General features: G+C 30.2%; 1 protein-coding gene across 1 annotated transcript in view; it reads right to left on the bottom strand.

Annotated features, from left to right (window-relative positions):
* Positions 1–806: 806 nt before the first annotated feature.
* Positions 807–17,593, bottom strand: part of LOC148300181 (organic cation transporter protein-like) — a 22,180-nt gene continuing 5,393 nt past the window's right edge. Inside the window, exons 2-6 of the mRNA XM_088275138.1 lie at positions 13,025–13,250; positions 9,964–10,219; positions 8,511–9,173; positions 7,223–7,404; positions 807–3,275 (exon numbers count right to left, since the gene is read on the bottom strand). Coding sequence (XP_088131264.1) covers positions 3,120–3,275; positions 7,223–7,404; positions 8,511–9,173; positions 9,964–10,219; positions 13,025–13,250 — 1,483 coding nt within the window. The 3' untranslated portion in view covers positions 807–3,119. The remainder of the gene's footprint in view (positions 3,276–7,222; positions 7,405–8,510; positions 9,174–9,963; positions 10,220–13,024; positions 13,251–17,593) is intronic.

Raw genomic sequence — 17,593 nt, 5'->3', positions numbered from 1 at the left:
ATTACTTTATGGTGAGTCATTTTAACTTAGTTTTTTTACAAACATGTTAATAATATAACTACTCGTGAGAAAGTTATATGAAAATAACTCCTGTAATTGGAGATAATCCAGATTTTGTGAACAAGTATTTGGACACACTCAAAATGTTGTAAATATATACATGTTACGCACGTGAATGAACGATTGAGTGAATTTTGTTTTTCACAATATTTTGAATGTGTCCAAATCCTTGTTCACAACTTCTTCTTCTTCTCACCCTTATTCGCACCCAATGGCGCATTAGGGCACCGCATCATATTGACGCAGTGTTATCTTGATCGTTAACAGATGAAGGCAAGATGATCCCTGCTGTGCCACAGGGATCAGTCCAGGGTAATATTAAATAAATATTTTAATGTAAAATCACATATATTTATTTTCACCCCTCCCCGCTCTCCTGGAAATCGAAGCCGGGACCTCCAGCATGGTAGATAAACGTGCTAACCATTACACCATGGAGGTGGTACCCGAGTACTGAAGGATTAATCTGATCGCCTTGTTGTTTCGTTCATAATAATAAGATAATGCATATTTATTTGGAAGCAATGCTTTATGCACTATTTAAAAGATCGTGTAGATATCGAAGTGAAGTTGGTAGCAAGAAAATCGTGGATAAAGATTGCCATTGGAACATGTTTTAAATACTCTGAAATGAGCTTTTGAAATATTCTAATGCATTCATTGGGTAAGAAAATTACAAATAAATATTAAAAAAAAAAACAAACGAAAAATTCTTTATTACACAAAAGTAATATATTTCGATTTCACTTTCACAAAATATGTTAACATGTACAATCCTAACAAATGTATGAACCTTAAAATAATATTTAATAGAAAGTATTATGTAAGAAAAAACTATTTTACAATACAAAGCAATAATCCTTTACGCAATTTACAAAAAAAGCATAAAAACAACCACAAAACACAGTGAAAGTGAATTTGGTGACAGTTTAACGTGTTTTTATTAATGTGTAATTTATTCAAATTTATTTAAAATACTATTACTAAATAGTTACATACATTCATTTGTTTCTAAACCGATACAAACGTTAGTACATTAATCTTACTAGAATAAATAATCAAATATTTTCATTTGATGCTGATTTTAATACTTTCATGTAAGGTTTAAAAATTAAATTAATATTTAAAAATATCTATCACAAATATTATAATTATTTACTACAATACTTTAGCCGCTAATTCCCAACCTGTGGTCCGTGTTCGTGCGTAGAAAAGTGCATACAAACATAAGTGCATATAAAACATATTTAAAAAACAAAACAACTTTAAACTGGTGCGTTCTGAAATCAAATAGTGTCGGGTTGTGGCCGCGTGGTTAGTGTCGCGGACTCTTGAGTCAGAGTTTCTTGGTTCAAACCCACTCTACCACAATTTGATACCTATTTCTAATAATGAGTCACTTAGGTTCACATAAATAGTATGAAATTTAAATGTTTGTGTAAATAATAAAAACATTTGTTTAAAATTGAATGAAAAATATTGTAATACAGTTTTAATCAAAACAAAAAACAACTTTAAAACAAGCGCAAGCAACTTTTTTAATCTGTCACTCTATATGCTGCTTCTTTCCCCTTTCATAATTCTCAGACTTTTATCTAAACATTTATTTAGTTGAGTTGATTATGTCTCAATTAATGGTTGAAAAATTGTAAATACGAGTAAATGTATACCTACAAATAATTTTGCGACTCAAATTATGTAATAATCATGAAATAACCTCTGTGTTTATAAAAACCGAATTTTAAATAACTAATCAGAATTAAATCATTAAATTACTATTTTATAAAAAAAAAAATCGAACCCTCATCCGCACCCCAATGGTGCATAGGGCACTGCATCATATAAACGCAGTGTTTTCTTGATCGTTAAAACACGAAGGAAAGGTGATCAGCCCTCCACCTCAGGTACCAGTCCAGGGTAGTATTGAATAAATATTTGAGTAAAAAATCACTTATATTTATTAGACCCCCCCTGGGAATCGAACCCGGGACCTCCGGAACGGTAGCCGAGCGTGCTGACCATTACACTACGGAGGTAGACATTTTATAAATAGTCACGATATATTGGTCGGGTACCAATTATAGGAAAAAAAGATGGAACTATTATATTATATATAATACAGGTAATTTAGTGCTCAAACACAGAAGGGCAATCTCAGGTAATTACTGCAATAGTAGTATTATCTGAATCCTATGTTTTGACTTTTAAGTTTTTTTTCTTCTTAATTTGATTCATTTTAAGTAAGTATTCTAATTTTAGGAATGTAAACCCCGCTCGCTTTAAATGTGCTAAGAAAGGACACCATAACAATGGTTTGATGCGTATTTGGTCAAAAAATGATACTAATATTATTTATGCATATAATGTGTAAAGGCAACTAGCCGTAACTCAAGTTGCGGCTGTTCGGCTTAACACGGCTTAAAGCATTCTTATAACTGGCCTCTATCATATACAATCACAGATTTTTATCTATTTCTTTCCTTTACCGAGATATTCATTATCCAAATAGCCTTAATATTGTATTAATTTGATACGTGTTTTGACAAAAAGCATTATAATAAGTTAACTATAAACTCGTTTATTATTTAACAAATATCGTTGTTTATTTGCGGCTATTTGCCCTTACACATTAAATATATAACAAATTGCATTAAAATTTAAAAAAAAAACAGTTAAAAAATCTATTTTTTTATAAATCCCATATAAACAAGAATGCATCCTTGAAATCGCAGTATACTCGTATATGCATCCTTCAAAAAGACATGGTTGAAACCGGTTGGAAAAATAGTACCAAATCAACATTACTTAAAAACAAAACTTGTGTCTAAGAATTGTATAATAAACTTATAAAATGCGCCACAAAGTATTAGCGAAATAAATACATATTAAATACTGTTAAACATACGTATAAATATTATTGCATCCAATTTAATTCACAAAGTTATTTAATAATATCATTCCAATAATTTTTTAAGAAATAATATTAATAAACATAAATATTAATCCTTCAGTGTCTACTTATTCTGTATTTTTTACCTAAAAGGTCCTTTAAAAAAGAATTATGGTACATTATTTCGATTTGAGATTTGTTCGGCTTCCTCGACCGTCTCTGGTAGCTTTCGATTTAGCGTTTCCGGTGATGTGAGCATGAGTGCAGCGGAAATGAGACAAGTTCCGGCAAACAAGAAGGAAGGAAGAGCATCGTAATATTCAGCCTAAAAATTAAAAAAGCAAATAAACAGGTGTCATTATTATAAAATTATTGCAATACGGATCGATAACCGCGTTCAGAAGTAGAATTAATTTTAACGACTCTTCGCTTTAAATGTGTCTTAACTCGATATGAAACATATCGCTCACTCCTTTCAAGAACGTCATAAATCAAAAATCGTCAATTTCCAGTTGTGCATGTTTTCGGAATGCCCAGATAATGTTCTATATCCCAGCAAAAGCGGCATATTTTTAACTTAATATTTACCCGCTACAGGGCAGAAAGTGTTGTTTTTGCATTATGAAGAAAAGGTATTGTTTAAGTATTTTTTGAAATATACTATTATTTTTCAAATGGAGAAAAAACATTCAGGTTTCACCTAAAAAGATCTGTTGCACAGTAAAAAGTTCAATAAGTGGCTTGATATTTATTTTTAATGCATTGTATTATATTGCTTAACTTTAAAAACGTTCTACTGAATAATCAAGTTTTTTTATTTATGACGTTCTTGAAAGGAGTGAGCGATATGTCGTTCTTCCCTTTGTATGAAAGAAGATAGAAGTCTGAGCATTCCAGGGCTTACGACCTGGCATTTTGTAAACCAGGATATCGCTATGGATTTTCCTCGAAAGACATCTAGAGGAAGACCAAAAAATGCATGGATGCTACAGAAACATGACATGATTCGAAAGCATGACCTAGGTGATGTTTTATATGATAGAAGGACCTACAACCTGATGACGAAAAGAGCTGACTCTAACAGTCTACAAAGATGATGAGTTGGGATGGAGCAAGGAAGAAGAAGTCGTTCTGTTCTAGCGTTCACATTTGCTATATATACTTTCATTATCTCGCTATCCATTCGTTCCATACATCCAAAACTCCTCATAGAACTTTGCTCCATCTTTTTAAATATCCCTTATTCAGCCATACATTCCATTCTAATATCTTCATTTGAAAATCTGTCATACATCGATTATTATCCTTATATTCGTCTGAGAGAATGCATTTCAACAGTGTTACCTGTACTTTCATCGTTTTAAAACCAATTTCAAGTTTCGCTTCCATACACCAGTGTCTTATCACTAGAACTCCTTTATAACTACCAGCTAAGCTTCCATGGACATATTTTTATTTACAATCACTCTATTCAAAGTATTATGAAATACGTAAGTACATAATTACGTGGTTCGTAGCAAATGGACAATTTAAGTTCAAATATGTGTGAAAATAAGGCAGTGTGTCAACGAGGCATTATACATGTTATATAAACAGACGTCGAAAGACGTCAGAGGTACCTAATACCTAATCAATATTCGTAGGGCACAATCCTTTTGTGTTCCAACTACCACCTTAAAAAGACTTAAGAACTTAGGGCTTATAAATTAAATTATTGCTTAAGTCTCAAAACAAAATTATCTCACGCAGTAATACCTGTATGGTATGTTAAGTAATCCTTTTTAATTGGGATCGAAAATTGCATTGGAGATGGGTTCGTTATCAGGGACGTGCATTTAATATAGGCAGAATGTCAGTGCCTACAGTACCATACTAAGTAGTCCCTACATTACCTTACTGCCTACCCTGCCTACCTTACTTGCCTACCGTGATCGAAAACTTTGTGTTCACCACTGTTGGTAACCAACATTTTGATGTTAACATTTAAACATCCATTTCTTACCTCTCAAAATTTTATATTCAGTCATTTAAAGAATATCTTCAATGACGATCATAGCAATACGCGTATGGACTATAGATCTTTATACCATATAAACGTATCATTAATATTATACTTTTGATAAAAAAAAAATACTACTACTACTACTACTACCATCATGCCGTTTCCCCGCAGGGGTAGGCAGAAAGGATGGAACGCCACACTCTTCTGTCCTGACATAAGTACACTCCTCGCCTTCTTCACATCCATACATCTAGTCATACATGCCCGCCGATTGCGCAGACTTTTGACACCACTATATTTTAGGTCCTGATTGATCTGATCGTGCCAAGTCTTTTTCGGTCGTCTTCGATCTGTTTTCTTGCTCACATTCGCCACATATATTTTCTTAGTCATTCTCTCGTTATCCATTTGCTCCACATGTCCATACTACCGTAAAGAACTCTTCCAAATCTTTTCAATTATTCCTTGTTCAGCCTTAAATTCCTTAATACATACAAAAATAAGTTTTACATAAATACGTAGATGAAAAGAAAACTGTATATTTTAATTATTAAAATGAAAAACTGATTTTTAGGGTCTACTAAGTTGTCTGTTTTATTTTAGAAAAATTTAAAATTAAAAATCCGTGACAATTGTTTCGCCTTGATAGGGCATTACCAAACTATTGTAGTGTGATAATGCCTTATCAAAGCGAAACGAATAACGGTAATTTGTATTAAAAATATATAAATACATAAATATAATGTATACAACTAGTAGACCTTAAAAATCATTGCTTGTTTTTCATATTTAAAACATAAATAATAGAGTTCTACAAATTAAACGCCAAATCAATTGATAAATGTAAACCCTACAATACGACAGATGATTCAAAATATTAAAATTATATTCGGAGTTGCGAAATAGTTCATAATATCTCTCAAATATCCTTCTTTCCCAACGTTTATTTAGCTAAATTCGCAATTGCACAATTGAAATCGAAAAGGTTCATCAGCTAATAAACAAACCCAATCAGCGAAAGGAATTAATCCTCAATATTTTTCAAATTATTATTTAGTTCAAGTATAGATGCACGAATCAATAATCCGATATTTGACATTGATTGGACCAATTTGCACTAGAGATTTATCCTAATAAAAAAATCGCACAATACATTTCTTTTCAACGATAAGTCACGGCTAAATCGTGATTTAGAGTGCTCTATTTCATCAAATCGTGATACTAATGTAGATATCTTGGTGCAATTTTTGAAATCTCCTTTCGTCTGCAAACAGTGCGAGCGTGATTTACGAATTAAACCTGATCCGAAATTTTGACAGTAATTAGTCAATAATTATTGAGTAACTTTCAGGTAATAAATCAATATAATGCTATGGTTCCCAAGTTATTATATTAAACATATTTATATTGATATCTTAACGCAGAGATAAAATATGGAGACCGGGTATTTGCTAGGCTTACGATCCGTCATAGGCAGGGGCATTCTGCATCATGCATTCCATAAAGGCAGAAAAGCAGTGCCTTTCCTAACCTACCAGCGTGACATAAAAACGCAACCAGTACCTACCCCACCTTACTAATAGTACCTGACTTACCTTACTACCTACTTCTACTGCCTACCCTAGTAAGTAGTAGCTTACCTTACTACCTACCTCTACTGCCTACCCTAGTAAGTTGTACCTAGCTTACCTAACTACCTGCCTCTACTGCCTACCCTATTTAATCACCTGTGCGCGCCACTGGTTATAGACTGGTTTAAATGATCACTTTATACAAGTGTAACATTCACCATTCTACGTGAATTCTATATGAATTTAAAACGTGTAAAAAGTGATCATTTAAACCTGCCTATGATCGGTCGCAAACCCAGCTAATACCCACACTTCCATATTTCACTTCTATATTAATATGAATATGTTGAGATATTGATATAAATATGTTTTATATTTCATTAGTCACACGTGTATAAACTGATCACAAAACCAGCCTATGGCAGGTCGTGAGCCCCGTAAATATTCAGACTTTTATATTCTTCTTCATCTATCATAAGATGTCAAAATGTCAACTGTTAAACTAAGAATGGTATCTGGTGACCCCTTTGACTAAACAAAATTTAATCAAAATTTCATTTATCTAGGTACGCAATAAATTAATTGATGCCTCAATGGGTTTATGAGGAGTTAGAATTAAAATATTTTTAACATGATAACATCTCATTTAATGTTTAATCACTTTTTAAACAGTCAAAAATAATAAATGCCATATTTTACCAGCAACGGTGTCTGTGGAGCTAGAATTGACCCAAGCCTGCCAATCATAGAACAAGCCGCCAGTAGAGAATGCCTTAGCTGAGTTGGAAAGAGTTCTGAAGTGTATAGGTAAACTGAACCGAAAGCTAAGGTCACGAAGAACTTTCCAACAAAATAGGCTACTAATGATAACCAGGACAGATCTGCAATGAAAAAAAGGAAACATTTTTAAAGGTGACAATATTGAGAAATTTTTAACTTAATACTGCTAAATAAAAATGTTGATTGAAGGGAAATTTTTGGTCAATCTATGCATCTTTACAAGAACTCTCCAGCTAAATTAAAATTTTAATTTAAGTTGGTTAAAACCACTGTTTCTTCAAATTAAACGTGTTTCGATGCATTCTGCATCATTTTCATACACCGTATGTGAAGTTAAGTCCAAATTTAATCGTTTTGTCTATGGGTCGTTGAAATGAAGAGGGGGTAGGAGCTGTGTAATTCTTATTATTATTCATATTTTTTTGTCAGTGGGAACATACCATCCTTCAACGTGCTACAGATACAACTCTAAAATTAAGAATTAACTTCACGTATGGTATTTGAAAATGATGCGGAGTGTATCGAAACAAGTATCACAATAGATTTTAAGAAAAAGTGGTAAGTACCTTGTAAAACTTAAATGATTAAATATGTGGTACTATTAAATATTAATAGTACCACAGAATGCCAAATCAATTAATGAAATTTAATTAAATTTATTGAAATGGAAAAGAAATTAAATGGATTTAAACATCATTATAAAATTATTGATTGATTTGGAGTTTAATTTGTAGAACTCCATTATACATTAAATTGTAAATCAAACGTTAATTTTTTGAGTCTTCCAAGTTGTATTTTATTGATTTAAAAACATATTAAAAATCAATATTGTGATAATTGTTTCGCCTAGTTATGACATTCGTTTGAAAATGCCATAACTAGGTGTTTTTTAAACAATAAAATACAACTTCAAAATCATTATCAAACACTGAATACATGGGTATTGATGATGATGATGTTGACAAATCTTGATAATGTTTTATTTTTAGGGATCAATCTCATTCACTATCAGTTTTAAGATATATAAACTGAATATGTTATGAATCCTTGTACATAAAAGGCAAGGAAAATTTTCTAAGGCAACTAAAAAATATAATAAAGACCTAGTAGATAAAATACCATAATTGTTTATTAAACATTTCTCTTAATGAGATACGTAAGTATAAAGTACAAAATTGATTCAAATGTTAAATAGACGCCTTCTTACCTTCAGGTATGAATGGGAAAGATACCAGACAGAGCCCTCCAAGTAAAAAGGACGTAAATATAGTCTTCTTCCTGCCAAGGTATGTCAATCCATAATATGCCATTATATGAGATGGTATTTCAGTGGTCGCAGATATTATAAAGTTCGCAAAGTTGTTTCCCTTAAGAACCGTTGAATTAATCGAGAGTCCATAGAAACAGAACGTACAGGTAATCCACCAAACCGACGCCTTCAATACCCTCAGTATTAAGATTTTAGACCTCAGGACTAGTCGTAGGGGAGATTCTCGCTTCCGCAACGCTTCGTCGCTTTTACCGTCATCATTTATAGAATGGAAATTAAATTTGTCTGCATTTGCCGCATTAAATCTAAGGTTTTCCAAGGCCTTTTCAGGGATTTCCTTTTTATTTTCTTTAGCCACTTTTGTGAGCAAGTCGATGACTTCCTGGTATCTGTATTTTGAGAGCAGCCATCGCACGCTCTCGTCCGATATCCAGTAAAAAATGAATATGCAGAGAGACGGTGCGTAAATGACTTGTAGATAAGTTCTCCAGTAAGGGATGCCCCACGCAATGGCTCCCATTAGCATCTGGCCAATAGCGAAGTAAACGTTGATAAGGGATGTTGCAGCAACCCTTGTGGAAGGAGTGAGAATTTCCAAGGCTGAAATAATAAAAAATATAAAAAAAACAGACGCTAAGTATTTAATTTTCTTCTTCAAACCCTCGTCCGCACCCGATGGTGCATAGGGCACTGCATTATATAATCGCAGTGTTATCTTAATCATTTACACACCAAGGAAAATTGATCAACCGTCCGCTTCAGGCACCAGTCCAGGGCAGCATTGAATAAATATTAGAGTGAAAAAATCACTTATATTTATTTGACCCCCCCCCTGGGAATCGTTCCCGGAACCTCCAGAACTTTAGCCATTAGAATAAAGATAATGTAATACACTGTGACATTTTCTATACAATAATATGACTCAAATATCGACATATAGTAAACCCCCCTATAACACTGAGAGAGGTACCGAGTTATCAGAGGGGACGTTATGGGAAAGTTTTTAAATGGCATTTCAATTTTTAACGATTCATTAAGTCATTTCCGCTAGTTAAAATATAAATGTGTCGGGTTGTGGTCCCGAGGTTAGCGTCATAGACTCTTATATCAGAGTTTCTCGGTTCCAACCCCTCTCCTATTTTTCCCCTCAATTTGATACCTATTTCTATTAATGAGCCGCTTAGGTTCACAGAAATAGTATGTAAATAAAAACACAAATATATATATATATATATATATATATATATATATATATATATATATATATATATATTTTTAAATTAATTTAAAACATCAACTCATTATAAAATTCCCTAAGATAAAGGAGTACCTATGTCAACACTGTATGGGGGTTTACTGTACTTTCAAAATACAAGTAAATAAAAATTACCCAAAATATAAGCAGATGTGAATACTCCTGACCCAAATGTAGGCTCGATCAACTCGAAGGCAAGAAACATCCCATAGTTGACTGAAAGGGACTTTACGATACCAAGGACTCCTTCCAGCATAGACGAGACGATGAGTCCACTCTTCCTGCCGAACTTATCTGAGAAGGCTCCAATCAAGGGGAGAGCAAATAATGTACCGAGACTGTGCATGGTACCGATGAGAGTCCTCTTCCATCCTTCGCACGGAATATCTGCCTAGAAATCAGTACAAAGAAAATTTTATTTTTATTTAATATAGTTACATTTTTAAGTACAACATAATTATAACCCTTATCCGCACCCAATGGTGCATAGGGCACTGCATCGAATTGACGCAGTGTTATCTTGATCATTACTTACACGAAGGCAAGGTGATCACTCTTGCGCTTCAGGAACCAGTCCAGGGTAATATTAAATAAATATTTCAGTGTAAAATCACTAATATTTATTTTCACCCCCCTGGGAATCGAACCCGGGACCTCAACTGGGACTGAGCTCTTGTGTTTGGAGAGGGACTTACACTCATGGTTTATTGTTTTATATAATTAATGGTATATTAGTCTTTTTTTATATGTTTTTTCAAGATTTATATGTAATGGGCATTAATTTTTTTTCTAAAGAATTTTTATATATCTTCTATTTTTTTAGTTTCTTTAGGGAGATTATAAAAGATACTTAAACTAATTTATAGTTTAGGAGATACTCTATCAATTCTTTATTTTAGTGCTTTCACACAAACATCATGGTTAGATTAACGCAGAGAACATCATAGTCTAAGCTTAACTCGAAGGTGCACAGTTTACACCCGCGCTGTGCCAGGCGGGTTTCCCGCAAGGTATCGGACCCTCCCTCTACTAGGAGATACTTAAACAAATATTATTTTATATATTAAAAGCAATGATAACTTTGTCGTATGGCAATAAAAATAATATGGTAATAAGGTCGAACCGTAATAATTTTATTTTAATTTTAATAATTTGAATCTAATAATTTTCTTTTATTTTATTATTTTAACGACCTGATGATGGATTTTCCGAAACCGGTAGTCACAAATAAGTGTTTTAAAAAAGAGGTATTACACAAAGTAAACAATGGACAGTAAAAAGAGTGTTTAAAAAATATTAATAATATTATTTATTGATTCGGCATTAACTTTGTGGAATGACTTGTTGAGTATTTAAAAAAATAAACACCACTTAATGAGATTTATTTTTATTATACACGACTAGTTTCGAAAACATACAGTCGTGTATAAAAAAATAAACTCATTAAGTTTACGATTGTTTAATATAAAAAAATTCTTAAACTAATGTGCAAAGCCAAATAGCCGCAAGTTAAAAACAGTAGTTTTGAGATAAACAAGTTTGTAGTTTGTATTTGGATAATGAATATCTCAGTAAAGGAAAGAGATAGAGCAAAATCTGTGATTTTTATGATAGAGGCCAGTTGTAAGAATGCTTTGAGCCGTGTTACGCCAAACAGCCGCAACTTGAGTTACGGCTAGTTCCCTTTACACATAAGAGTAGCGCGGGCCCACTCAATATTCGCTCGCGACCCAAAGTTTGGGAAACCACGCTATAGATGACAAATTCATATAAGTTATTATGTTATGTGTACCTATTGTAAAATGAATATATATAAATATATATTTTTTTAAACCCTTATCCGCACCTCAATGATGCATAGGGCACTGCGTCATATAAACGCAGTGTTATCTTGATTGTTTACACATGAAGGAAAGGTGATCAGCCCTCCGCTTCAGGTACCAATCCAGGGTAATAATATTGAATAAATATTACAGTGAAAAAATCACTTATATTTATTTTACCCCCCTTGGGAATCGAACCCGGGACCTCCAGAACGGTAGCCGAGAGTGCTGACCATTACACTACGGAGGCGGACAAAAAAATGAATATTGGAAAATGAATATACTTATATATAAAAAATATTTTATGCTTTTCTTGATTATTTATGGTCGTCATATAACACATTTTATAATTTATCGCCTTATATTTGCGGTGTCCACCTGATTTTAGGTTAGTTTTACAAATCGTGACAGAAAAAGATTCATATCTTTATAAATTTCACGTTTTCTGATACCTAAGTGTGATACAAATTGGTTTATTTAGCTAATAACTAGTTTGGTCGGCAGAAACTCTATTATTACGTAAAATGGCGTGTTTATCGACGTAAATGCAAACTTATATAATAATGACACCACACAATATAAAGGCAAATTTTATTTTACCCATAACACTAAGGGGATATTCGCAAACTCTGGATTATCTCCGAATACATTCTCTCACGATACATTTTCTTCTTCATCTTTGATGTGATGTCAAAAAATAATTTGAAAAATAACTCCTCCAATTCGCATTGGAAGGGACAAGGTAGAAAGTGATTTAATTGAAGTCCAGGTGTAATTTTTTTATTGTAAAACCTTTATGCTGTAAATTATTATTGTATCTCTTGTATGTAATGTAAATAATCTAATAATTAAAAATAAACAAACAAATAAATAATAAAAAAAAATAAAAAAAAATGTATTAACATGTTAGTATTTCGGCTCAACACAGGCCATGCCTAAAGAGCCGTAATACATATAGTAAATGTATCTATGAAATAAATATTTATCTTTAAATGTATCTATGAAATAAATAAATATAATAATAATAAAACCCTTATCTGTACCCCAATGGTGCATAGGGCACTGCGTCATATAAACGCAGTGTTATCTTGATCGTTTACACATGAAGGAAAGGTGATCAGCCCTCCGCTTCCGGTACCAGTCCAGGGTAATATTGAATACATACGGTGAAAAAATCACTCATATTTATTTTACCCCCCCTGGGAATCGAACCCGGATCCTCCAGAACGGTAGCCGAGCGTGCTGACCATTACACTAAGGAGGCGGACAAAAAAATAAATAAATTATAAAATAAATAAATAAAATAATTGGAGATAATCCAGATTTGTGAACAAGTATTTGGATACACTCAAAATGTTGTATGTTTCTGTTACCTCCTCGACGAAAGTGTTTTGTTCCGCGAATACGTAGCCATCACATTTGACTTTCTTGGAGTTATCGAACAGGCTAGCTGGACATTCAGTTTCCTCGTAATGACTCCAGCTGGAGTTGGTTACTGCTGCACCATACCTGGAACATTTTTCTCCCACTTTTATGGCATTGGGTAGCCAGGCTGTATCGTATACATTGTCATTACCATCGCATTCAGGTATCCGGCATCTGCAAACAAAGAAAATATTTAAGATTTTAAAAACCAAGTCTGAAAACTAAGAAAATATTTAAGATTTTAATTAGTTTATCCAGTAAAACCTTGATATAACGGACTAATTGAGGGAAGGGGGTGTCCGTTAAAGCCGGAAGTCCGTTATATAAAAACAGGTTTAAAATTTTTTTTCATTTTAATTTAAACACTTTTTAGATAAGTATATGTAAAGAAACAATAAAAATCTATTTACTGTCTTCGGACACGCGTCATGAAGTTATATTGCTGTTTGATATCGACACGCTTGCTTTCGGTAATCCTGCTTATATATATATATATATATATATATATATATATATATATATATATATATATATATATATATATATATATATATATTTATATGTTTTTATTTATATATATATATATATATATATATATATATATATATATATATATATATATATATATATATATATATATATATATATATATATATATATATATATATATATATATATATTTATATATATATATTTATTTTTTTATTACAATACGATTATCATCTACCTGATGCAAAAACAGGTTTGCTGTAATAAACAAATTAGTTTTGTTACCAAACAAAAAAAAACTAGTCTCAAACTTTAGATATTTAAAATTTGGAACTAATTGCTATAAATAATTACTAGATACATATTTTTATAACGAATACTTTAAGATAATAATTCGAATATCTAAGATAAAAAATATGTAATTCCCTATTCTTATTATGTGAAATCATTATCTGCATTATGATTCAATTAAATGCTTTTTATTAAATTATTCGTAACCTTCCGACGTAGGTAGAAGACAAAATCATTTAATTTTTGTATTAGGAAAATAAAAAAATTAAAACCTGAAACGGATGCAACAAATAAAGGAACACAAGGTACCAAGAAGGAACAATGTGACGAAATGACGAGTAGGTATATTACGTGTGTGGCGAGAGTCTAACGTAGAATTAACACGGTAAAGGCTTCCGAAATTTTAGAACCCCAAAGCTTTTCGGATGTAATTTATGATAATTTTTGACATTTGGTATTTTTTTATTCTTACTTCAAAATATATATATATTTATATATATATATATATATATATATTTATATATATATATATATATAAATAGATATATATATATATATATATATATATATATATATATATATATATATATATATATATATATATATATATATATATATATATATATATATATATATATATATATATATATAAATATATAAATGTATATATATATATATATATATATATATATATATATATATATAAATATATATGTATATATATATATATATATATATATATATATAAATATATATGTATATATATATATATATATATATATATATATATATATATATATATATATATATATATATATATATATATATATATATATCTATTTATATATATATATATATATAATATATATATATATATATATATATATATATATATATATATATATATATATATAAATATATATATATTTATATATTTATATATATATATATATATATATATATATATATATATATATATATATATATATATATATATATATATATATATATATATATATATATATATATATATATATATATATATATATATATATATATATATATATATATATATATATATATATATATATATATATATATATATATATATATATATATATATATATATATATATATATATATATATATATATATATATATATATATATATATATATATATATATATATATATATATATGTATATATATATATATATATATATATATATATATATATATATATATATATATATATATATATATATATATATATATATATATATATATATATATATATATATATATATATATATATATATATATATATATATATATATATATATATATATAAATACTTATGCCCTTTTATGGCTCAAATATAATTTATGGCAAATATACAATTTTTACTGATGCAATATCTTGTATACCATTGATAACGACATATCTCCCATGTTAAATTTCAGTTAAAATGACAGTGAAATAATATAATACAACAATTATAATGTGTTGGGTTATAGTCCTCTGGTTAGTATCGTAGAGTCAGATTTTCTGGATTCGATCTCACCCTACCACAAGTTGATACTTATTTTAACAATGAGCCATAAAAAGGGCTCAATAAATGGCTTATAAAAATAGTAAGAAATATATGTGGATATTTGTGCATTTGCGTAAATCGAGTAGATCACATCTGGATTTTTTATGTTACACATATCGCTCACTCCTTTCAACAACGTCATATATCAAAAATCGTCAATTTTCAGTTGTGCATGTTTTCGGAATGCCCAGAAAATGTACTTTATCCCAGCAAAAGCGGCATATTTTTAACTCAATATTTACCCGCTACAGGGCTGAAAGTTTTGTTTCTGCATTTTGAAGAAAAGGTATGGTTTAATTATTTTTTAAATATAAGTACTAAATATTTTTCAAATGGAGAAAAAACTTTTAGGTTTTGCCTAAAAAGATCTGTTGCACATTAAAAAGTGGCTTGATATTTATTTTTAAAACATTTTATTATATTTTTAAACTATAAAAACCATCTCCTGAAAATCAAGTTTTTTTTATATATGACGTTGTTTAAAGGAGTGAGTGATATGTAAATTATAAAGTAAAGTGGTTTTGTGATTTTTAATTTGTTGTGATTATTAAGATTATTATTTTTATTTTTTAAGTTGAATAACTTGATAATTATTTTAATTTTAGTGACAAGATTTTCGTTCATTTCTTATTCCCATGTATAGTCATTGTAGTGTTTACGAGAAAAGCAAATGGAATAAATATTTAATCTTCCGTTTGTTTGTTGAAATTACACTCGGGACTAATCCAGGACATACAACTAACGTACATAACAGGATACAGAAACGTACGACTCGGCCAATTCTCAAATTTGTCTATGCGTGTGAGTGATTCGGCGAATTCGTAAATTGAAACACCACTATGTTGCATTGTGTTATTGTACTGTCCATTATAACACGTAATAGTCAACGTCCGACCTCGTTATTGAATCGTATTGCTCTTGAAATTTGTAAACAATGCCCAGATAATACTACTTCTTATCCTACGCTACGCACTGAGAATAATGCATTATCAATTATATTTTAGTGTGACAATCAAAATTCTGTGGAGACTGAAATTCAATTTTAAAATAAAAACTAACTAAACGTCACACGCTTCTCCCTGAGGGTCGGCAGAGAGAATAGAACGCCATTTCTTATAAATTAAAAAAGGTTTAACATTTTAAAAATATTTGGCAATATAATTTTACAAATTGTATATATTAAAAGCATTGTTGGCTTTGTGCTTGGGTTATGTAACACTCTCCTTATCATTAATTTAAAGTGGTATAACACAAAGTAAACGATGAATGATAAAGAGAGTTTTATATACAACATTTTGAGTGTGTCCAAATACTTGTTCACAATATCTGGAAATCAAAATCTAGTGAAGTTCTAGTGATTCAAGAACAAGGTTTCTAAATTGGTTCATATATATAGAACTTCTTAGAATTTGAGTAGTGTGGTTGTCAATAATGGGTAGAATTGGTGAATGTTACACGTGTTAAGTGATCACTTAAACCAGCCGATATGACGGTCGTCAGCCCCGTAAATGCCCAGACTTCCATATTCTTCTTCATCTTTGATGAGATGTCAAAAAATAATATGAGTTTTTTGTAATTTAATCATTGATGAGATGTCAAAAAATAATATAATTTGGCATGTTTTCAATTTTATGTAGATTACTGATAAAATCGCAATTCTGGTGATCTATTATGCAATTAACGATAATTCAGGTTATTGCGCAGGTAAATTACTGATATATTAGATAAAAATAAAATAAAAGATCGATTGATGTCTAAAATGTCAAATATGTTATTTATTTATTTTGATAAATAAAATAATGAGGAATAAAATAATATTATTAAAAAAAAATTGTTAAACGTGAGTCCCATTTGAATCCTCTGCCACATATATGAGTAAGGTCCGTGTAACTTTCAACCAAGCTTTTAACACGTAAATTAAATACGGAAATATTTCATCGGTACCTGTCTATATTACAATCAAAAGATTACTTTATGAACTAGGTACACCCGTCCCGAATTGCTGCGGATCAGTTTAATTCAACGAGAGAAAAAGAAAAGAGAAAGCACACATTTCTAAACGGGTATATAATATTTTTTATACTGTTTTTTATTTTTATTTTTTAATATTGCAAGTGTTGTTATTACGTTATAAGATGGCGCT

The sequence above is a fragment of the Brachycentrus maculatus genome, unplaced genomic scaffold (assembly GCF_059751285.1).
Source record: "Brachycentrus maculatus isolate JH-2025_06_01 unplaced genomic scaffold, ASM5975128v1 h1tg000800l, whole genome shotgun sequence".
In the NCBI taxonomy this organism is placed as follows: Eukaryota; Metazoa; Arthropoda; class Insecta; order Trichoptera; family Brachycentridae; genus Brachycentrus; species Brachycentrus maculatus.
This window is presented reverse-complemented; position numbering and strand designations above follow the sequence as displayed.